Raw genomic sequence first — 25,021 nt, forward strand, 5'->3', positions numbered from 1 at the left:
CATCACTACCGCCCTCCACCATCACATACACCGTGTATCACACATCACTGCCTCCCTCCACCATCACATACACCGTGTATCACACATCACTGCCTCCCTCCACCATCACATACACCGTGTATCACACATCACTGCCTCCCTCCGCTATCACATACACCGTGTATCACACATCACTGCCTCCCTCCGCTATCACATACACCGTGTATCACACATCACTACCGCCCTCCACTATCACATACACCGTGTATCACACATCACTACCGCCCTCCGCTATCACATACACCGTGTATCACACATCACTACCGCCCTCCGCTATCACATACACCGTGTATCACCCATCACTACCACCCTCCACTATCACATACACCGTGTATCACCCATCACTACCACCCTCCACTATCACATACACCGTGTATCACCCATCACTACCACCCTCCACTATCACATACACCGTGTATCACCCATCACTACCGCCCTCCACTATCACATACACCGTGTATCACCCATCACTACCGCCCTCCACTATCACATACACCGTGTATCACACATCACTACCGCCCTCCACTATCACATACACCGTGTATCACACATCACTACCACCCTCCACTATCACATACACCATGTATCACACATCACTACCGCCCTCCACTATCACATACACCGTGTATCACACATCACTACCGCCCTCCACTATCACATACACCGTGTATCACACATCACTACCGCCCTCCACTATCACATACACCGTGTATCACACATCACTACCGCCCTCCGCTATCACATACACCGTGTATCACACATCACTACCGCCCTCCACCATCACATACACCGTGTATCACACATCACTACCGCCCTCCACCATCACATACACCGTGTATCACACATCACTACCGCCCTCCGCTATCACATACACCGTGTATCACACATCACTACCTCCCTCCACTATCACATACACCGTGTATCACACATCACTACCTCCCTCCACTATCACATACACCGTGTATCACACATCACTACCGCCCTCCGCTATCACATACACCGTGTATCACACATCACTACCGCCCTCCGCTATCACATACACCGTGTATCACACATCACTACCTCCCTCCGCTATCACATACACCGTGTATCACACATCACTACCGCCCTCCACTATCACATACACCGTGTATCACACATCACTACCGCCCTCCGCTATCACATACACCGTGTATCACACATCACTACCGCCCTCCACTATCACATACACCGTGTATCACACATCACTACCACCCTCCACTATCACATACACCGTGTATCACACATCACTACCGCCCTCCACTATCACATACACCGTGTATCACACATCACTACCGCCCTCCGCTATCACATACACCGTGTATCACACATCACTACCGCCCTCCACTATCACATACACCGTGTATCACACATCACTACCACCCTCCACTATCACATACACCGTGTATCACACATCACTACCGCCCTCCACTATCACATACACCGTGTATCACACATCACTACCGCCCTCCACTATCACATACACCGTGTATCACCCATCACTACCGCCCTCCGCTATCACATACACCGTGTATCACACATCACTACCGCCCTCCGCTATCACATACACCGTGTATCACACATCACTACCGCCCTCCACTATCACATACACCGTGTATCACACATCACTACCGCCCTCCAATATCACATACACTGTATATTACCCATTGTGTAAGCCTTTAATGCAGCACCCTTTTGTACAGAGCCTAGTCTATGGCAGAGCATCTGTGTACGGAGCCCTCATACAGGTCTGCGGCAGAGCACCTCAGTGTACGGAGCCCTGATACAAGTCTATGGCGGAGCAGCTCAGTGTACAGAGCTCTCACCTAAGTCTACGGCGGAGCAGCTCAGTGTACAGAGCTCTCACATAAGTCTACGGCGGAGCAGCTCAGTGTACGGAGCCCTGATACAAGTCTACGCCGGAGCAGCTCAGTGTACGGAGCCCTGATACAAGTCTACGGCGGAGCAGCGCAGTGTACGGAGCCCTGATACAAGTCTACGGCGGAGCAGCTCAGTGTACGGAGCCCTCATACAAGTCTACGGCGGAGCAGCTCAGTGTACGGAGCCCTCATACAAGTCTACGGCGGAGCAGCTCAGTGTATGGATCTTTCGTAGGACATTGGTAAGTTTTCACCTTACCAGCATTGCTCCTTCACCCCCCCCATTACACACGCAGCGAGACGCTGACACAGTTTTGTACTTCATATCAGTTTACTTGAATGTTTGCACTGAGAGGCAGAAGTGGCTCCACCGTAAGAAATCCTTGTATATACAGTTTTGGTTAGTGTTAGTACAGCACCCCCGGTGGCGGGCGCTATCAGATGTCACCTCCTCGTTAGATGACTTAGGGTTATTGCACTCCAGTCTCTAACACTTCGCACATTAAAGGACGCCGGTGGTTACAGACATTATGGTGACCGCTCGCGGATACGTCAGGCAGTGGTGCCTCTGCCCCAGGTCTGGAGGCCGGCGGGTGGGATGCGGTGAGGCACAGCACACAATGCGGTGGGCAGGGTGAGGGCATGCACTCGGCTTGATTGCTGAACCCCGTGGAGCAGTGGCAGACGTCAGCAGGAAGGCCGGGCTGGTGCACAGAGGCATGAAGGTGGGGGCACAAGTACGGGGACTATGTACAGAAGCCCCAGAGATGGGACAGAAGGTCCAAACTCCCACTGGGCCATCACAGTCAGAGGGTGGAGGGGTACGCCTCCCTATGGAGGTCCTCAAGGGGTCCCAGGGCAGATGACACATCCAGAGTCTCTACAATGAAAGGAATGAGATGAAGTGAGATGAGAGCAGCGGCCAATGGAGACGAGCGACACATGTGAGCGCTTTCACCCCAACAATTCACAGGGGGCCACCACTAGAAGAGTGCACCTCCGGGGGCCGCAGCTGTGCAGCCTCAGGACAGACCTCGTAACCAACCATAGCAAGAGCAGAAGCTGAAACACAGTGTAACAGTGCAGGCGAGAGCGGAACAGCGCAGGCGAGAGCGGAACAGCGCAGGCGAGAGCGGAACAGCGCAGGCGAGAGCGGAACAGCGCAGGCGAGAGCGGAACAGCGCAGGCGAGAGCGGAACAGCGCAGGCGAGAGCGTCAGGGTGCGTTACAGCGGAACAGCGCAGGCAAGAGCGGAACAGCGCAGGCGAGAGCGGAACAGCGCAGGCGAGAGCGGAACAGCGCAGGCGAGAGCGTCAGGGTGCGTTACAGCGCAACAGTGCAGGCGAGAGCGTCAGGGTGCGTTACAGCGCAACAGTGCAGGCGAAAGCGTCAGGGTGCGTTACAGTGTATCGTGCAGGCAAGAGAGCGTCAGGGTTTGTTACAGTGTATCGTGCAGGCGAGAGCGTCAGGGTTTGTTACAGTGTATCGTGCAGGCGAGAGCGTCAGGGTTTGTTACAGTGTATCGTGCAGGCGAGAGCGCGTCAGGGTTTGTTACAGTGTATCGTGCAGGCGAGAGCGTCAGGGTTTGTTACAGTGTATCGTGCAGGCGAGAGCGTCAGGGTTTGTTACAGTGTATCGTGCAGGCGAGAGCGTCAGTCTGGCGTCCAGGGCAGGCGTTTCTGGCCATAGACCGCTGTCTACACTGAGACACTGTAGCAGGACAGGAGACAATGGTCAGGACGATCTTTCAGCCTCAGTGAAACATAAAGATGAAGCTTTTGTAGACCGTCCCTTTAAGCGCTGTACTTCCCGCCTACTATAAATATGACTGGCTTCAGAGGTACCTGGATTCTGGGGTGCACAGTCGGTTCTGTGATGGTCAGGGTCTCCAGTTTTTGCTGAGGAGTCCAGAATATGGCGAGCCCAGAGTCACAGGATGGAGGGTCCATGTAATCGGGGGCAGCGGAGCTCAGACCCTATACACAGAGCATCGAAACACAAGTGAGACAAGAAGGGGTCTGCAGGGTGCAACGTGCAAAACAGGGGACAAGAATGGGGGAGTGATGTCATGGGGGCAGGTACACATCATTCATAAAGGATAGTGATGTCATCATGGGGGAGTGATGTAATTATGGGGGCGGGTACTCCTCACAAAGGATAGTGATGACATCATGGGGGAGTGATGTAATTATGAGGGACAGGTACTCCTCACAAAGGATAGTGATATCATCATGGGGGAGTGATGTAATTATGGGGGCGGGTACTCCTCACAAAGGATAGTGATGACATCATGGGGGAGTGATGTAATTATGAGGGACAGGTACTCCTCACAAAGGATAGTGATGTCATCATGGGGGAGTGATGTAATTATGGGGGCGGGTACTCCTCACAAAGGATAGTGATGACATCATGGGGGAGTGATGTAATTATGGGGGCGGGTACTCCTCACAAAGGATAGTAATATCATCATGGGGGAGTGATGTAATTATGGGGGCAGGTACTCCTCACAAAGGATAGTGATGTCATCATGGGGGAGTGATGTAATTATGGGGGCGGGTACTCCTCACAAAGGATAGTGATGTCATCATGGGGGAGTGATGTAATTATGAGGGACAGGTACTCCTCACAAAGGATAGTGATGTCATCATGGGGGAGTGATGTAATTATGGGGGCGGGTACTCATCACAAAGGATAGTGATGTCATCATGGGGGAGTGATGTAATTATGGGGGCGGGTACTCATCACAAAGGATAGTGATGTCATCATGGGGGAGTGATGTAATTATGGGGGACAGGTACTCCTCACAAAGGATAGTGATGTCATCATGGGGGAGTGATGTAATTATGGGGGCGGGTACTCCTCACAAAGGATAGTGATGTCATCATGGGGGAGTGATGTAATTATGGGGGCAGGTACTCATCACAAAGGATAGTGATATCATCATGGGGGAGTGATGTAATTATGGGGGCAGGTACTCCTCACAAATGATAGTGATGTCATCATGGGGGAGTGATGTAATTATGGGGGCAGGTACTCATCACAAAGGATAGTGATATCATCATGGGGGAGTGATGTAATTATGGGGGCAGGTACTCATCACAAAGGAGAGTGATATCATCATGGGGGAGTGATGTAATTATGGGGGCGGGTACTCCTCACAAAGGATAGTGATGTCATCATGGGGGAGTGATGTAATTATGGGGGCGGGTACTCCTCACAAAGGATAGTGATGTCATCATGGGGGAGTGATGTAATTATGGGGGCGGGTACTCCTCACAAAGGATAGTGATGTCATCATGGGGGAGTGATGTAATTATGGGGGCGGGTACTCCTCACAAAGGATAGTGATGTCATCATGGGGGAGTGATGTAATTATGGGGGCGGGTACTCCTCACAAAGGATAGTGATATCATCATGGGGGAGTGATGTAATTATGGGGGCGGGTACTCCTCACAAAGGATAGTGATATCATCATGGGGGAGTGATGTAATTATGGGGGCGGGTACTCCTCACAAAGGATAGTGATGTCATCATGGGGGAGTGATGTAATTATGGGGGCGGGTACTCCTCACAAAGGATAGTGATGTCATCATGGGGGAGTGATGTAATTATGGGGGCAGGTACTCCTCACAAAGGATAGTAATATCATCATGGGGGAGTGATGTAATTATGGGGGCGGGTACTCATCACAAAGGATAGTGATGACATCATGGGGGAGTGATGTAATTATGGGGGCAGGTACTCCTCACAAAGGATAGTGATGTCATCATGGGGGAGTGATGTAATTATGGGGGCAGGTACTCCTCACAAAGTACAGTGATATCATCATGGGGGAGTGATGTAATTATGGGGGCGGGTACTCCTCACAAAGGATAGTGATGACATCATGGGGGAGTGATGTAATTATGGGGGCAGGTACTCCTCACAAAGGATAGTGATGACATCATGGGGGAGTGATGTAATTATGGGGGCAGGTACTCCTCACAAAGGATAGTGATGTCATCATGGGGGAGTGATGTAATTATGGGGGCAGGTACTCATCACAAAGGATAGTGATGACATCATGGGGGAGTGATGTAATTATGGGGGTAGGTACTCATCACAAAGTACAGTGATATCATCATGGGGGAGTGATGTAATTATGGGAGCAGGTACTCCTCACAAAGGATAGTGATATCATCATGGGGGAGTGATGTAATTATGGGGGTAGGTACTCCTCACAAAGGATAGTGATATCATCATGGGGGAGTGATGTAATTATGGGGGTAGGTACTCCTCACAAAGGATAGTGATGTCATCATGGGGGAGTGATGTAATTATGGGGGTAGGTACTCATCACAAAGGATAGTGATATCATCATGGGGGAGTGATGTAATTATGGGGGTAGGTACTCCTCACAAAGGATAGTGATATCATCATGGGGGAGTGATGTAATTATGGGGGTAGGTACTCATCACAAAGGATAGTGATGTCATCATGGGGGAGTGATGTAATTATGGGGGTAGGTACTCATCACAAAGGATAGTGATGACATCATGGGGGAGTGATGTAATTATGGGGGCAGGTACTCCTCACAAAGGATAGTGATGACATCATGGGGGAGTGATGTAATTATGGGGGCAGGTACTCCTCACAAAGGATAGTGATATCATCATGGGGGAGTGATGTAATTATGGGGGCAGGTACTCCTCACAAAGGATAGTGATATCATCATGGGGGAGTGATGTAATTATGGGGGCAGGTACTCCTCACAAAGGATAGTGATATCATCATGGGGGAGTGATGTAATTATGGGGGCGGGTACTCCTCACAAAGGATAGTGATGACATCATGGGGGAGTGATGTAATTATGGGGGCAGGTACTTCTCACAAAGGATAGTGATGACATCATGGGGGAGTGATGTAATTATGGGGGCAGGTACTCCTCACAAAGGATAGTGATATCATCATGGGGGAGTGATGTAATTATGGGGGCAGGTACTCCTCACAAAGGATAGTGATGACATCATGGGGGAGTGATGTAATTATGGGGGCAGGTACTCCTCACAAAGGATAGTGATATAATCATGGGGGAGTGATGTAATTATGGGGGCAGGTACTCCTCACAAAGGATAGTGATATCATCATGGGGGAGTGATGTAATTATGGGGGCGGGTACTCATCACAAAGGATAGTGGCATCATCATGGGGGAGTGATGTAATTATGGGGGCAGGTACTCATCACAAAGGATAGTGATGTCATGGGGGAGTGATGTAATTATGGAGGCAGGAACTCATCACAAAGGATAGTGATATCATCATGGGGGAGTGATGTAATTATGGGGTAGGTACTCATCACAAAGGATAGTGATGTCATCATGGGGGAGTGATGTAATTATGGGGTAGGTACTCATCACAAAGGATAGTGATGTCATCATGGGGGAGTGATGTAATTATGGGGGCGGGTACTCATCAAAGGATAGCGATGTCATCATGGGGGAGTGATGTAATTATGGGGGCGGGTACTCATCAAAGGATAGTGATGTCATCATGGGGGAGTGATGTAATTATGGGGGCAGGTACTCATCACAAAGGATAGTGATGTCATCATGGGGGAGTGATGTAATTATGGGGTAGGTACTCATCACAAAGGATAGTGATGTCATCATGGGGGAGTGATGTAATTATGGGGGACAGGTACTCATCACAAAGGATAGCGATGTCATCATGGGGCAGGTACTCATCACAAAGGATAGTGATGTCATCATGGGGGAGTGATGTAATTATGGGGGCGGGTACTCATCACAAAGGATAGTGATATCATCATGGGGGAGTGATGTAATTACGGGGGCAGGTACTCATCACAAAGGATAGTGATGACATCATGGGGGAGTGATGTAATTATGGGGGCGGGTACTCCTCACAAAGGATAGTGATATCATCATGGGGGAGTGATGTAATTACGGGGGGCAGGTACTCATCACAAAGGATAGTGATGTCATCATGGGGGAGTGATGTAATTACGGGGGCAGGTACTCATCACAAAGGATAGTGATATCATCATGGGGGGAGTGATGTAATTACAGGGGCAGGTACTCATCACAAAGGATAGTGATACCATCATGGGGGAGTGATGTAATTATGGGGGCAGGTACTCATCACAAAGGATAGTGATGTCATCATGGGGGAGTGATGTAATTATGGGGGACAGGTACTCATCACAAAGGATAGCGATGTCATCATGCGGCAGGTACTCATCACAAAGGATAGTGATGTCATCATGGAGGAGTGATGTAATTATGGGGGCGGGTACTCATCACAAAGGATAGTGATATCATCATGGGGGAGTGATGTAATTACGGGGGCAGGTACTCATCACAAAGTACAGTGATATCATCATGGGGGAGTGATGTAATTACGGGGGCAGGTACTCATCACAAAGGATAGTGATGTCATCATGGGGGAGTGATGTAATTACGGGGGCAGGTACTCATCACAAAGGATAGTGATACCATCATGGGGGAGTGATGTAATTATGGGGGCAGGTACTCATCACAAAGGATAGTGATGTCATCATGGGGGAGTGATGTAATTATGGGGGACAGGTACTCATCACAAAGGATAGCGATGTCATCATGGGGCAGGTACTCATCACAAAGGATAGTGATGTCATCATGGGGGAGTGATGTAATTATGGGGGCAGGTACTCATCACAAAGTACAGTGATATCATCATGGGGGAGTGATGTAATTACGGGGGCAGGTACTCATCACAAAGGATAGTGATATCATCATGGGGGAGTGATGTAATTATGGGGGCGGGTACTCATCACAAAGTACAGTGATATCATCATGGGGGAGTGATGTAATTACGGGGGCAGGTACTCATCACAAAGTACAGTGATATCATCATGGGGGAGTGATGTAATTACGGGGGTAGGTACTCATCACAAAGGATAGTGATGTCATCATGGGGGAGTGATGTAATTATGGGGGACAGGTACTCATCACAAAGGATAGCGATGTCATCATGGGGCAGGTACTCATCACAAAGGATAGTGATGTCATCATGGGGGAGTGATGTAATTACGGGGGCAGGTACTCATCACAAAGTACAGTGATATCATCATGGGGGAGTGATGTAATTACGGGGGCAGGTACTCATCACAAAGGATAGTGATATCATCATGGGGGAGTGATGTAATTATGGGGGCGGGTACTCATCACAAAGTACAGTGATATCATCATGGGGGAGTGATGTAATTACGGGGGCAGGTACTCATCACAAAGTACAGTGATATCATCATGGGGGAGTGATGTAATTACGGGGGTAGGTACTCATCACAAAGGATAGTGATATCATCATGGGGGAGTGATGTAATTACGGGGGCAGGTACTCATCACAAAGGATAGTGATGTCATCATGGGGGAGTGATGTAATTACGGGAGCAGGTACTCATCACAAAGGATAGTGATACCATCATGGGGGAGTGATGTAATTATGGGGGCAGGTACTCATCACAAAGGATAGTGATGTCATCATGGGGGAGTGATGTAATTATGGGGGACAGGTACTCATCACAAAGGATAGTGATGTCATCATGGGGCAGGTACTCATCACAAAGGATAGTGATGTCATCATGGGGGAGTGATGTAATTATGGGGGCGGGTACTCATCACAAAGGATAGTGATATCATCATGGGGGAGTGATGTAATTACGGGGGCAGGTACTCATCACAAAGTACAGTGATATCATCATGGGGGAGTGATGTAATTACGGGGGCAGGTACTCATCACAAAGGATAGTGATATCATCATGGGGGAGTGATGTAATTATGGGGGCAGGTACTCATCACAAAGGATAGTGATGTCATCATGGGGGAGTGATGTAATTATGGGGGCGGGTACTCATCACAAAGGATAGTGATATCATTATGGGGGAGTGATGTAATTATGGGGCAGGTACTCATCACAGAGGATAGTGATGTCATCATGGGGGCGGGTACACATCACAAAGGATAGCGATGTCATCATGGGGCAGGTACTCATCACAAAGGATAGTGATGTCATCATGGGGGAGTGATGTAATTACGGGGGCGGGTACTCATCACAAAGGCTAGTGATGTCATCATGGGGGCGGGTACACATCACAAAGGCTAGTGATGTCATCATGGGGGCGGGTACACATCATTCAAGAGATACTGATGTCACAGGTGCATAAAGCCAAGTCCAGGAGCGGTGACACCTCAGCATTTGTGTGTCAGAGGCCGCAGACTGACCTGGTTCAGCTATATGGGGGTCACGGTAGGAAGACATAGGGGAGTAGGTTGGCTGAACAAACAGAACGATCGTGGTGGGAACTAGTACAGGGGTTATAATGACAGACGCAGAATACTGTTCACCACTTTATCCGACCACACAAGATTCATACATGAAAATGAAAGCAAAAATGAAAGTGGTGGAAGACATGTCAAGAAGAAAGGATCAGCTGTGGAACACAACACTTACAGCAAGGGCTTCATGACATCTCTGGAAGACAAGAATGATGGACACACAGGTGGGATCGAGGGGTGAGGAGGGATCGCTGGGAGAGGGTGACCTCTGTGCGGCCATAGGAAGGGTTGGCGTCTGTCCATAGAGGAGGAGGAGCAGGAGGTAGGTCATCATGGATGACAGTAGGCAGCAGGAGGAGGCTCTCGAGGCTTGAATGATTGGGGTCTTGGGGAGGAGGGCATGATCAGCATTAATTGCTGGCTGCTGGAGGTGGGTAGTCACTGCTCTGCATTGGCATCTGTTAGTGCGAGGGTTTCGAGCGGGCAATAGTGTTCTCGTAGTCATCTCTTAATATACAAATTACATCCTAGGAACAAGGCTGGAAATCAGGCCGATTACTACGCTTTTGGTTATAATGTCAGGCACTGCTGCTGTGAAGTACAATTAAAAAGAGGCAGAAAATGAGATAGAGATTTATAAAATAATAAAGTCCATTAAAGCTTCACCACATGCAGAGCAGGAACCAGGATTCAAGTTCATGGATTTAGGGTGCATATTGCTTTCTCTATACCAGACCGGGCACCAGGGTCGCCAACATGTCCGACCCTCTTTTTGACTCCTGGCCGCAGCTTAGACGTAGATTCAACAGAGCGCTGACCACTTCTGCTGCGTCCAAAGGTGCGTGTTGTGATCCGCTGGTGTATCTTCGGCCATAGCTGGATGAGGTGTAAGAGGAAGACGAGAAATTCATTGTGAAACTGGAGTTGCCTGTGGCGTCGATGCTGCCTCTACGTGAACCTGATCTGGAACCGGTTCTAGATCCTGATCGAGAACCGGAGGCTGAGCCAGGACCGCTCGCGTTGTAGGGACTATAGTAACCCTTGCTGGATTGTGAGGAGGCTTCCAGGAGTCTCAGACCAGTGCCATCTTCTACCATGCTCTTCTCCATTGCTTCTCTGTAGGATATCTTCAGTTTGGTTTTAGGACAGGTAAGATATTTGGAGTAAGTATTGACATCTCGTAGTTTTTGAGCCGTGCGGGAGTCTATGGTTCCCTTGCGGAGGGCATCCTCTAGACTGACCCGTCCAGAGACATCAGGCTCTATAAGGCCACCTGTGAGATATTGCACTTCTAAGAAGCGTTGTCCGGCTTCATAATAAAGCCAGCCCTTCTTTAAAGCTTGGGCTGCTGACATTTTTGTCTTTGTTCTTGGATCTTCAAAGCCATTGTAGGCTTTCTGGGCCAGGTTTATTCTGTCCACCATTATTTTGTCCACTAGACCCTTGTTGACTGCGTCGGCCACTGAGAACTTCTCTCCTGTGATGGGGTCAATGATGCCTCCGGTGCAGGCCTGGGCTTCCAGAAGTCTCTGACCAGTTATGTTGTCCACCAGGTTGCGGTGCATGGCTTCAGTGATGGAGACCTTCTCTAATGTATCCGTGTCCACTATACCAGCTATAGGGCCGGTCTCTTCAGATGGATCACTCCACGATGGTAGCTGATCCCGTTTAGCAGGACTGGCAGTGTAGGAGGACGAAGAGCCCACAGAGGAGGATCTTGATCGGAATCCACTCATGTTACCGGAGAGCATGTCTGCAAACTCTGTGATGGATAAGGTCCCAGCACGATACTGGTCCAGAGAAGATTGGTCAATGAGACCTTTGGAAATGGCATCATCTATATCATACTGTCGTCCCGAGCGCCTGTCTGTGATGATTGATTTTACTACTCCATCGGACGAGGAGATGGTGACTTCCTCCCACTCACACTCCTGTTCGGACAGCTCGATGTAGGTCTGCTGGTCGATAAGTCCTTTGCGATAAGCTTCATACACAGACATTTCTTTCCCGGTCTCTGGATCTACAATGACTACTCTTCTTTTACGGACTGAAGACTTGGATGAAGTCTTTCTCTCCCGCTTCTTTTCTTTCAGAGGCAGGAGACAAAGTCCAGTATCTGGGTCAGTCATGCATCTTTCCATTAACTGGAGGTAAGTCAGATTTTCCTCTGTGTTGGGATCAAAGAATCCTTTAGTATCATCACTGGGATCAGAGAGGATCTCATTCATCTCTTCATCAAACAGACCTCTCTTGTATGCGGTTTCCACTGGCAGGCGATGGCTTTCTTCTGGATCAATAATACCGCCAGTGGCAATCTGGGCTTCCAGCAGACGAATGCCGTGGTCCTTCAGTATCAGTCCTTTCTTCATTGCTTGGAAGAGAGAGATGAGCTTTCCAGAGTATGGATCCTTGTATCCAGTCACCGCTCGCTCCGCAGACAGCAGCTTATCCTTGAATTCTGGCCCCACAATGCCCATCCTGACTGCATCTTCAACAGCCAACTTCAGACACTTGATCGGATCGATGACGTAGCCTGTGGCTGCTTGGGCTTCGAGTAACTCGAATGCCGTGCCCGGCCTGATCATGCCTTTCTTCATGGCTTGGTAGATGGAGTACCTTTCCTTTGTAGCTTCCACGTAGACACCAGCGATACAACTTGTGCCTTCCAGGAACTTCTGGAGGTTTCTTGACACTTCTTCAATAGATGTTAAACCTTCTTGTAACTGCTGGGCGGTTGCTGCATCCATGATATTCGATCTAATCAGCTCTTCCATGGAAATCTCTTTCCTCAAACCTTTGAATGTTAGTTTCCTCTTGTCTGCCAGTGGCAAGATGAGAAGATTGCTTTTTTCATCTCTTCGGCACCTCTTCAGCAGCTGTGAGTAACTGAGTTTCTCGTCCGTGGAAGGGTCCACGTAGCTGCGGACCTCACTTGGCTCTGACAACATATCGAGAGTCTCCTTGTTGAGATAACCACGCGTGTAGGCAACATCATTAGAAATATGGAATCCAAAGCGGGGATCGATGACACCTCCTGTAGCTATCTGGGCATCAAGCAATCTCAAAGCTTGATCAGACGGGATCAAATCCTTCTTCATGGCTTGGAAAATGGAAATCATCTGCTCAGTGTAGGGATCTCTGTATCCGGTTACTGCTCTTTCTGCAGAGAGAAGCCGATCGTGAATTTCAGGTCCTACAACGCCCTTTCTAACCGCCTCATCTACGGTTAACAATTCATTCTTCACAGGGTCGACCATAAAGCCAGTGGCCGCTTGGGCATCCAGCAGCAGAAAAGCCACATCTGGAGTAATGAACCCCTTCTTCATTGCCTGGTAGATCGTGATGCTTTCCTTAGAAGCTGGCATCTGTAGACCCGCAACACATCCGGTTCCATACAGATATCTCCAGACCGTCTCGATTTGGATGATTTCTTTGATAGTCTTGGTTCCTTGCTTGAGCATGTTGTACATTTCCAGTGTTATGAGCCTGGACTCGTACATATCTTCAGCTGTAATGCGGCGGCGGATAAAGTCATAGGAATACAGCTCTTGCTGATGAATGATTTCCGTTTTCTCAATGATCTCTATGATGATGATAATCATACGCTCCTTGGTCAGGCGACCAGCTTGGAACTCGGCCATCAGCCGCTCCCTTTCCTCTTTTGGAAGCAGATCGGACTGCATAAGCTCCCAGATGGTCATCGAGGAGCCGGCCATGCTTCCAGCTGGAATATCCACCGTCGTCTCTTCAAACACTTTCTTGGTCTCGGCCTCGCTGTACACTTTACTACTTTCAGCTGCTGCAGGTTTTTCGGTTTTCTTCAAGGGAAGAAGAGTCAGACCTGTTTCTGGATCCTTAATGCATCTCTCTTTCAGTTGCAAGTAAGTCAAGTTCTCCTGAGTGTTGGGATCGAAGAATCCTTTGGTGTCATCGGTGGGATCAGACAGGATCTTGTTCATGGCTTCATCAAAGTAACCTCGTTTGTAGGCCACCTCGACGGGGACTCTGTGGCTGTGAACGGGGTCAATGATTCCACCGGTGGCAATCTGAGCTTCCAAGATGCGTATTCCATGGTCTCTGAGAATTAAGCCTTTTTGCATTGCTTCGAAGACAGAGATGGTGTTACCAGAGTAGGGGTCTTTGTACCCTGTAACAGCTTTTTCAGCAGACAGTAGTTTTTCGTGCAGCTCCGGTCCGACAACTCCAGCTTTCACTGCCTCGTTCACGTAGAATTTCTGGTTCTTTACTGGATCTATGATAAAACCAGTGGAGGCTTGTGCCTCCAGGAGAACCAGAGCAGTCCCGGGCCTCAGCATGCTTCTCTTCATAGCTTGGTAGATGTTCATTTTTAGTTTGTTCTCTTCTAAGTAGACGCCAGCAATGCAGTCACTTCCCTGGAGATATCTCTTGACCGAGTCGGTCTCAGAGATTTCCTTTACTGACTTCTTCCCTTCTTTCAGCTGCTCAAACTGAGTCTTATCGATAATATTGGCCTCAAGAAGTTCATTAGCAGGAACGGGAGCCCGGAGGCCTGTGAAGGTGAGGCGCTGCTGCCTCTTAGTCTCACTTTCCTCCACAATGGTAATCATAATTTTGATTATTTTCTCGATGGTTACTTTCCCCGTCTTATACTGTCGCAGGAGCTCCCTCCTTTGCTCTTCTGTGAAATATTCAGAATGGATCAACTCCCACAGAGTAATGGTTTTTCCTTTGAAGCTGCCAACGGGGACCTCGACTGTAGCTTTATCGAAGGCTTCCTTGGCTTGAGAGTCGGTGTAGACCTCCTCCAGTTGAGACTGTATGGCTTGTTCGGACAGGGGAAGTAACAAGTTACCACTTTTCTTGTCCAACTTGCACTTCTTCTGCAGTTGGGCGTAAGAGAGGATTTCTTGACTGTTTGGATCATAGAAGCCAGTGTTTTCATCCACCGGCTCGGACAGGATTTTGGTTGTCTCCTCGTCTAGGTGACCTCTCTTGTAAGCTATCTCTAGTGGAAGTCGGTGGCTGCTTACTGGATCTATTATGCCACCAGTTGCCAATTGTGCATCTAAGAGTCGAATGCCGCTGTCCTTTGGTATGAGCCCCTTCTTTAGAGCCTGGAACAGAGACAGCGTTTGCCCGGTGTATGGATCCTTGTAGCCCGTCACAGCTTTTTCTGCAGACAGCAGCTTTTCATGGTATTCGGGACCAACAATTCCTGCCTTGACAGCCTCATCTACTGGGAGTAGTTCACTATTTGCTGGGTGGATGATGAAGCCAGTGCCGGCCTGAGCCTCCAGGAGGTTGAGAGCGGTAGCGGGCTTCAGGAGGTTCTTCCTAATGGCGTCATAGAAGCTTAGCTTCTCACCAGATTTCTCCACCTGGACGCCAGCTATGGCCGTGCTTCCAGTTAGATATTTCTTCACCGCATCTACCTCAGAAACCTCTTTTACAGACTTTTTGCCTTGATGGAGCTGGTTGAACAGGTCGTTATCGATGATCTTGCTCTCGACCAGTTCTGCTGCCGGGACGGGACTTCTTAGCCCGTCGAAGCACATCTGCTTTTTCGCTTCATTTTCTTCCACTACAGTAATTATGATCTTGATAATTTTTTCCACAGTGATTTTGCCAGTTTTATACTGTCGTAACAATTCCCGTCTCTGTTCTTCCGTGAAATATTCGGAATTGATAATTTCCCAGATGGTGACACTTTTTCCTTGGAATTTGCCAAAAGGAACTGAAACTGTGGCTTTCTTGAACACGTCTTTGGCTTCTGAATCGGTGTAGACAAGTTCTCCTTTTCCAGCTTTATCGGTCAGAGGCAAAAGGCACAACTTGGTCTCCGGGTCGATCACACATCTGTCCATTAGCTGTAAATAGGTGAGATTCTCTTGTGTGTTGGGGTCGAAGAAGCCTTTGGTGTCGTCTGTAGGATCCGACAAGACAGTGTTCATTTCTTCATCAAAGTAGCCTCGATTATAGGCAATGTCCAGAGGCAGACGGTGACTGTTGACTGGGTCTACGATGCCTCCAGTGGCAATCTGGGCTTCGAGCAGTCGTATTCCATGGTCCTTCACAATTAAGTCTTTCTTCATGGCTTGGAAGAGGGATATTTTTTCTCCAGTGTAGGGATCCTTGTAGCCAGTAATGGCCCTCTCTGCGGACAGCATCTTATTGTGGATTTCAGGCCCGATGACGTTTTCTTTCACCGCCTCGCTGACCGTCAGGTACTTGTTCCTCACTGGGTCGATGATATATCCGGAGGCAGCCTGGGCTTCCAGTAGAATAAGTGCGGTGCCTGGTGTGACCAGCCTCTTCTTCATGGCATTGTAGATGCTGATCTTTTCATTGTTGGGTTTGAGTAGTAGTCCAGCGATGCTGCTCTTTCCTTGGAGGTATTTCCTGATGTCTTCGCGCTGAGAGATGTCACCCACAGACACTTGCTTGGACGCCAGTTTGTCCAGCATGTCTTTGGTCAGTATACCAGCCTCATACAGTTTGTTGGCAGATACTTTCTGTCTTAGGCCATCGAATGCATTTTCTTGTTCACCGTTCTGTAGGGACCCGTCCATTAAATCTCTTCCATTCTGCAAGGATCTGGTCTGGGTTATGACGGTTTCCTTGTGAATCACGATCTCTTTGGTTTTTTCCAAGGCTGTTCTATGTTCTTGTTCCATTTGTTGCAGCCTTTCCCTCAGTTTTCGGTTTTCTTCCTCCAGCAGCTTCTCTTGTTCGAGCCTCATCCTATCCAGCTGCTGCAGCTCATCTTGTTTCTGCCGCACCTTGTCTTCCGCGTCAAGGTGCCTCCTGACAGCATCGTCCATGCTGATCTGAAGAAGTCGCTTCTCCTCCTCCAGCTGTTGCAGCTGGCGTTCTCGCTCAGCTTTCAGGCTTTGGGCTTTGTTCACCTCTTGATTGAAGAGTTTCTCCAGTTTGGCCTTCTCTTCTTCAATGTACTTTTCTTTCTGGACCAGGATTTGCTTCTCAGACAGGAATGTGGACTGGAGCGTCTGCGTCTCTTGCCGTAGCTGTTCCCGTTGAGCAATCTCCATCTGTAAAGGAACGGATCAGAAGGATTAAGTGAAGGAAAAAAACAACACAGGATTGAAAAATATGAGGACATGCCTATCTGCACAACCCAAGGCTTAATGGCTCACCAACATGACAGGGGTCCCTACATGACCCCCTATGAGGAGGAGTCTTGCTCTGGCAGCATGGCCCTAATGAGATGGATGACTGTTTTTTCTCTTAGGCCCCCTCTTTAACACTAGAGAGACCATACTTGTCCTGGTTGGTGAGATGCCGGCAATCTAAGCTCTGTGTTGTCCCTGATCTCGGCTTTCATTCCCCAGACATTGGTGGCATCAGATGAGCCTGGGGGTCTCTTATCCCCCTGCACAATGTGGAAGTAATTAGGGGCAGTTGGACATGCGATGGGTCTATGGCCACCTTTACAGGTACCTGCAGCAGGAAGAACAAGGACTACGTACTGCACAAGAAATGGCCAAAAACAAAAATGATAGAAATGAACAATATTAAACTAAAGAGGATGGGGGGCTTGGTGCATAAAACACAGGAGTGCATGTAATATAATAATTGGGTACCTCTTCGGACTTCCTCTGCAGCAGCTCAGCCTCCTTCTTCAGCTTCTCCTTCTCCTTCTCGAGATCAGCAATGGCTTTTCGCAGGTCATCTGCCTCCTTATCACTGTGTTGTCTCTGTATCTCCAGGGTTTGCACCACAGTCATCTTCTCTTTGGTCGTCAGTTCTGTTCGGTGTAACCTCTCACTGATTTCTTCCGCCTGTTTCCTGAACTTCTTGGCATCTTCTTCGGCTTTGGCTTGGGCTTTACTCATTTCCACCACTTGTATTTTAAGGCGTTCGGCTTCAGCACTTATGTCGAGCTGTCGTCGACGTTCGGCCTCTAGGGTCTTTTGGAAGCCTTCGGTCTCCTCAGCTAGTTGCTGCTGCATCTGCTCCTTGTCTTCTTGGAGTTTCTTAGCTTGCTCCATGGCCAGTTCCTTCTGTTTCTGTAGCATCTCCGCTTCGGCTTTCAGACGGGTGGCTTCTTGAACAGCTTGCATCTTCTCTTTGAGCATCTTTTCAGCTAAGGCTCGCTGCTCATTGAGGTTGTCCTCGGCGAGCTTGCGTAGTCGCGCAGCCTCCTGGGCCTCTATGCTCAGTCGGGCAGCCTCCTCTGCTACCTGTTTCATCTTCTCGGCTTCCTCGACAAGGAATTTTTGCGTGTTGTCTTTGTCTTTCATTATAAGAATCTTGTTTTCCTCTTCTATACGGACTTTCAGTTTCACCAGCTCTTCCATCTGTATTTTGACTTTGAAGAGTTCGTCTTCCACCGATTTCTTTTGCCTCAGGGACTCAGTCACTTCTTCTTTCAGACGTCCCAGCTCCTCATCTAGAATGGTTTTATGGTGGTCAGTTTCCTCCAGTTGAAGTCGGACTTTAGTCAGTTCACCTTCTACCTGTTCCTTCTGTTTGACAGTTTTTTCGGCAAATTTCTTATGTTTCTCCATTTCGGCATCGGCCAGCTGTTTGAGCTTCAGCGCTGCCTGCTCGGCCTGGGCTCTCTTAGCAGCTTCCAGCTCTGCCTCTTTGCGGATCTGCTCAGCATCTTCCTGGGCTTGAGCCTTGGTTTGGGCCTCGTCCTCTGCCTTCTGCTTCAGGCGATCAGCTTCCTCTGCCTGCTGACGTGACAGTGCGGCTTCATGTTCGGCCCTTACCTTAGCTCGCTCGGCTTCCTCTGCTGCTCGCTTGGCCTTCTCAGCCTCTTCTTTCAGCTTATCAAGGATGCTCTGCTCCTGGATTCGTGTTTGCATCAGTTCCTGCTCTTTCTGTTGCACGGCAGCCATATATGCTTTTTCTTCGGCAGCAATTTTGTTCCTGGCGGCATCTTGAGCGAGCTGAATTTGCCTTTCCGCCTCTTTCTCAGCTAGTTCCTTCTGAGCTTTGGCCTCTTCAGCCTTAGACTTCAGTCTCTCCACTTCTTCTAGAGCTACTTTCCTCTGCCTTGCTGCCTCCTGTTCAGCAGCAACGATCTTCTTGACCTTCTCTTCAGCTTCTTTGCGTCTGGCCTCCTCCTCTAGAGCCAGTCGTCTTTGCATTTCCGCTTCTTGCTCTGCCTTTTCCTTGCTTTTTTGAGTTTCGTCTGCAATGTTTTTCAGTTTTTGAAGTTCTATCTCCAAGTCGGATTTGCCAACCGAGGCCTTTTCGAAGTTTATTTTCAGAATGCGGATCTCTTCTTCGATGATCCTCCTCTGCTTCACGGTCTCATCCACAATGTTCTTTTGCCTTTCCAGCTCATTCTCGGAGGATTGTTTGAGCAGCAGGATCTTCTCTTCGATGTCTTGCTTGTGTTGGGTGGCTTGCTCCTCAAGCAGTTTTCTTTGATAAGCTTCATCTTCTGCCAGTCTTCTAAGGCGCTCATTCTCCGCCTCCTTCTCCTTCAATGCAATCTCAGCCTCTGTCTTTAACCGCGTGGCCTCGTTGATGGCAGCAAGCTTTTCTTTCAGGATCCTTTCGGCTTCTGCTCTTTGCCGCGTGGCTTCTTCTTCTGCTAATTGTCTTTGCCTCTTGGCCTCTTCTGAGAGGGCTCGTAACCTGGCGGCTTCTTCGGCAAGATCTCTCAGCTTGTCTGCTTCCTCTTCCAACATCTGCTTAGACTTCTCACTTGCAGAACGAGTCTCTTCTTCTGCTTTAGCCTTGGCCTTCAGAAGGATCTCCATTTCAGCACGGACCTTGGCGAGTTCATCTTCCAGACCTCTTCTTCTTTGGATTGCTTCACTGACTTCATTCTTGAGGCGGAACAGATCCTCCTCCAGGACAATGCGTTGCTGTTCGCCACTTTCCACTTCTGCCTTCAGCCGGATGAGTTCTTGTTCGGCAGAAAGTTTATGGGAAGCCGTTTCTTCAGCCAACTTTCTCTGTTTCTCCAGCTCTTCCTCTGCCAGATCCTTCTGGCGGAGCGCAGACTCCTCTGCTTTGGTTCTCTTGCGGGCCTCTCTCTCAGCATCTTCTTTCTGTTTCTCTGCTTCTTCTTGGGCGAGAGCTTTCTTATGAGCGATTTCCTCTGCCTGTAGCCGTAGCCTCAGAGCTTCATTGGCTTTTTGCCTCCATTTTTCCAGCTCTCGCTCGGCCTCCTCCTTTGCATTTTCGGCCTCTAACTGCTGCCTCTTGAGACGCTCAGCCTCCTCTTGCAGGTGGGTAACGGTGATATGTTCCTGCTGTAGGGACATTTCCAGTTGGGTGGTCTTCTCCAGGAAGGACATGCGTTTGCTCTGTAGCTCGGCATCAGCGCTCTGTTGGGCCATATCATGAGCTTGTTTGATCTGTCTCTCCTTCTCCAGCTCGGCTTGTTTCATCCTCCTCTCGGCCTCCTCAGCTTGAAGCCTCAGTTTCTCCAGGTCATCTAGAGCCTTTTGTTTCTCTCTGGCTGCGTCTTTCTCCGCTTGGATCTTGCGCTGTAGCTCATCCTCTGCCTCTCGCTTCTTCTGGGCCTCATCCTTCACCTGTTTTCTTAAACGCTCAGCCTCCTCCTGGGCCAGTTTCTTCTGTCTCTCTGCCTCCTCTGCTCGTTCCCTCAGTGCCTTTAGCTCATCTTCAGCACCTGACTTTTGCTTTTGACTGGTTTCCAGCTGCAGTCGGATGATCCTGATCTCCTCCTCCACTTTCCTGCGGTTGTACTCGGCCTCTTCAATGAGTTTCACCTTGGCCTTGATCTCGGTTTCAGAGTTTTGCTTCATCTGATGCAGCTCCTGCTGAATGTTCTTCTTCTGCTGCTCGGCGTCGACAGCCACCACCTGCCGTTTGGTGACCTCTTCTTGCATGTTCAGTCGCAACTCTAAGGCCTCTTTTTCTGCCAGGGCTTTGGCCTGAGCGTGGGCCTCGGCTAACTGCTTCTGCTTCTCCAGCTGGGCCTCCACCTCTGCCAGCTTCCTCCTCTCCTCTTCTTTCAGCTTCTCTGCCGCTCTCTGAAGGAGGGTGGGGTGGGAAGAGAGAGGGGGGACGGATAGAGGACGGGTAGAGAGGGGTGGAGAGGGGTAATGGAGACAAAAAAAAGGAAAAGAAAAAAGAAAAATAAAACAGATGGAAAAAATAATCATATGATCAAAAGCAAACAAAACTAAGAACAATGGCTGACACGAGGGATGAGGGTGCATGTGGAGGGGCAGCAGTACCCGACACCTTGTGGTGGGTAGAAAAATATACAGTTAAAGTGAAATACTTTCCGGAGTCACAGACGTCACAACCCCCGCTTCACTGTACATGGACATCGGATGGCAGTGTGTTACCCCAATACTATGAGCACACCGTCCAGCGTGGCATGTGACGGGCATAGTACAGCTCTGGGGGCAGGAGGTGCCGCAGCGCTCACGGGAGGGCAGACATTTATACATTCACAGGATCGCTATAAATATGAGCCTTGTCCGAAAGACCCGAAATGTGCGCCGTGCCCGGTATTGCAGACTGATAGAGGAGGGTATGCCAGGATCCTGGGCACCAGTACCACAAGCACTGGCTACAACTCAGGCTCATACCTCCTCTTCCTCCAGGCGGCGCAGCGTCTCGGTGATGAACTTGATGTACTGGCTGGTCAGGGTGGTGAGTTCACTGTACTTGGTGCGGAGCTCCACGTACTACGAGAGAAAAGACATCATCAGGCTCCGCAATGCATGCCAGGCAGGAGGGCAATGCCCATCTGAACCCGCCGCAGCGCCCGCACCTCCTGGATGATGTTGTCAGATGTAGACTGCACTTTGGGCTTCTTGACAGGAGATGCCACCGGCTCCACCTGAGCTTTATATGTCACCAGCTGCAGCTCAAAGTCCTGGAACGTAAGGAAACAGTATTCAGCACCAGGACCACCATCCTGAATTATACCCCAGAGCTGCACTCACTATTCTGCTGGTGCAGTCACTGTGTACATACATTACATTACTGATCCTGAGTTACATCCTGTATTATACCCCAGAGCTGCACTCACTATTCTGCTGGTGCAGTCACTGTGTACATACATTACATTACTGATCCTGAGTTACCTCCTGAATTATACCCCAGAGCTGCACTCACTATTCTGCTGGTGCAGTCACTGTGTACATACATTACATTACTGATCCTGAGTTACATCCTGTATTATACCCCAGAGCTGCACTCACTATTCTGCTGGTGCAGTCACTGTGTACATACATTACATTACTGATCCTGAGTTACATCCTGTATTATACTCCAGAGCTGCACTCACTATTCTGCTGGTGCAGTCACTGTGTACATACATTACATTACTGATCCTGAGTTACATCCTGTATTATACCCCAGAGCTGCACTCACTATTCTGCTGGTGCGGTCACTGTGTACATACATTACATTACTGATCCTGAGTTACATCCTGTATTATTCTCCAGAGCTGCACTCACTATTCTGCTGGTGGAGTCACTGTGTACATACATTACATTACTGATCCTGAGTTACCTCCTGTATTACACTCCAGAGCTGCACTCACTATTCTGCTGGTGCAGTCACTGTGTACATACATTACATTACTGATCCTGAGTTACATCCTGTATTATACCCCAGAGCTGCACTCACTATTCTGCTGGTGCGGTCACTGTGTACATACATTACATTACTGATCCTGAGTTACATCCTGTATTATTCTCCAGAGCTGCACTCACTATTCTGCTGGTGCAGTCACTGTGTACATACATTACATTACTGATCCTGAGTTACCTCCTGTATTACACTCCAGAGCTGCACTCACTATTCTGCTGGTGCAGTCACTGTGTACATACATTACATTACTGATCCTGAGTTACATCCTGAATTATACTCCAGAGCTGCACTCACTATTCTGCTGGTACAGTCACTGTGTACATACATTACATTACTGATCCTGAGTTACATCCTGTATTATACTCCAGAGCTGCACTCACTATTCTGCTGGTGCAGTCACAGTGTACATACATTACTGATCCTGAGTTACCTCCTGTATTATACTCCAGAGCTGCACTCACTATTCTGCTGGTGCAGTCACTGTGTTCATACATTACATTACTGATCCTGAGTTACATCCTGAATTATACCCCAGAGCTGCACTCACTATTCTGCTGGTGCAGTCACTGTGTACATACATTACATTACTGATCCTGAGTTACCTCCTGTATTATACTCCAGAGCTGCACTCACTATTCTGCTGGTAGAGTCACTGTGTACATACATTACTGATCCTGAGTTACCTCCTGTATTATCCTCCAGAGCTGCACTCACTATTCTGCTGGTGCAGTCACTGTGTACATACATTACATTACTGATCCTGAGTTACCTCCTGTATTATACTCCAGAGCTGCACTCGCTATTCTGCTGGTGCAGTCACTGTGTACATACATTACATTACTGATCCTGAGTTACATCCTGTATTATACTCCAGAGCTGCACTCACTATTCTGCTGGTGCAGTCACTGTGTACATACATTACATTACTGATCCGGAGTTACATCCTGTATTATACTCCAGAGCTGCACTCACTATTCTGCTGGTGCAGTCACTGTGTACATACATTACATTACTGATCCTGCGTTACCTCCTGTATTATACTCCAGAGCTGCACTCATTATTCTGCTGGTACAGTCACTGTGTACATACATTACATTACTGATCCTGAGTTACCTCCTGTATTATACTCCAGAGCTGCACTCACTATTCTGCTGGTGCAGTCACTGTGTACATACATTACATTACTGATCCTGAGTTACATCCTGTATTATACTCCAGAGCTGCACTCTCTATTCTGTTGGTGCAGTCACTGTGTACATACATTACATTACTGATCCTGAGTTACATCCTGTATTATACCCCAGAGCTGCACTCACTATTCTGCTGGTGCAGTCACTGTGTACATACATTACATTACTGATCCTGAGTTACCTCCTGTATTATACTCCAGAGCTGCACTCACTATTCTGCTGGTGCGGTCACTGTGTACATACATTACATTACTGATCCTGAGTTACATCCTGTATTATTCTCCAGAGCTGCACTCACTATTCTGCTGGTGCAGTCACTGTGTACATACATTACATTACTGATCCTGAGTTACATCCTGTATTATACTCCAGAGCTGCACTCACTATTCTGCTGGTGCAGTCACTGTGTACATACATTACATTACTGATCCTGAGTTACCTCCTGTATTATACTCCAGAGCTGCACTCACTATTCTGCTGGTGCAGTCACTGTGTACATACATTACATTACTGATCCTGAGTTACATCCTGAATTATACTCCAGAGCTGCACTCACTATTCTGCTGGGGCAGTCACTGTGTACATACATTACTGATCCTGAGTTACATCCTGTATTATACTCCAGAGCTGCACTCACTATTCTGCTGGAGCAGTCACTGTGTACATACATTACATTACTGATCCTGAGTTACATCCTGTATTATACTCCAGAGCTGCACTCACTATTCTGCTGGTGGGGTCACTGTGTACATACATTACATTACTGATCCTGAGTTACATCCTGTATTATTCTCCAGAGCTGCACTCACTATTCTGCTGGTGGAGTCACTGTGTACATACATTACTGATCCTGAGTTACATCCTGTATTATACTCCAGAGCTGCACTCACTATTCTGCTGGAGCAGTCACTGTGTACATACATTACATTACTGATCCTGAGTTACATCCTGTATTATACCCCAGAGCTGCACTCACTATTCTGCTGGTGCAGTCACTGTGTACATACATTACATTACTGATCCTGGGTTACCTCCTGTA

The 25,021-nt window shown here is 48.6% G+C and overlaps 1 protein-coding gene across 7 annotated transcripts in view; it reads right to left on the reverse strand.

The window, feature by feature from the left end:
- Positions 1-10,872: 10,872 nt before the first annotated feature.
- PLEC (plectin) overlaps positions 10,873-25,021 on the reverse strand; it is a 479,139-nt gene continuing 464,990 nt past the window's right edge. For all 7 annotated transcript variants that reach the window (XM_073680149.1, XM_073680144.1, XM_073680143.1 and 4 more), the window contains 4 exons: positions 21,966-22,070; positions 21,781-21,879; positions 17,833-21,213; positions 10,873-17,280 (listed from right to left, as the gene is read on the reverse strand). In XM_073680149.1, the coding sequence (XP_073536250.1) occupies positions 10,975-17,280; positions 17,833-21,213; positions 21,781-21,879; positions 21,966-22,070 (9,891 nt within the window). In that variant the 3' untranslated portion in view covers positions 10,873-10,974. The remainder of the gene's footprint in view (positions 17,281-17,832; positions 21,214-21,780; positions 21,880-21,965; positions 22,071-25,021) is intronic.

This window comes from Phyllobates terribilis, unplaced genomic scaffold (genome assembly GCF_046119375.1).
Source record: "Phyllobates terribilis strain yellow unplaced genomic scaffold, ASM4611937v1 Scaffold_4__5_contigs__length_816908805, whole genome shotgun sequence".
Lineage (NCBI taxonomy): Eukaryota > Metazoa > Chordata > Amphibia > Anura > Dendrobatidae > Phyllobates > Phyllobates terribilis.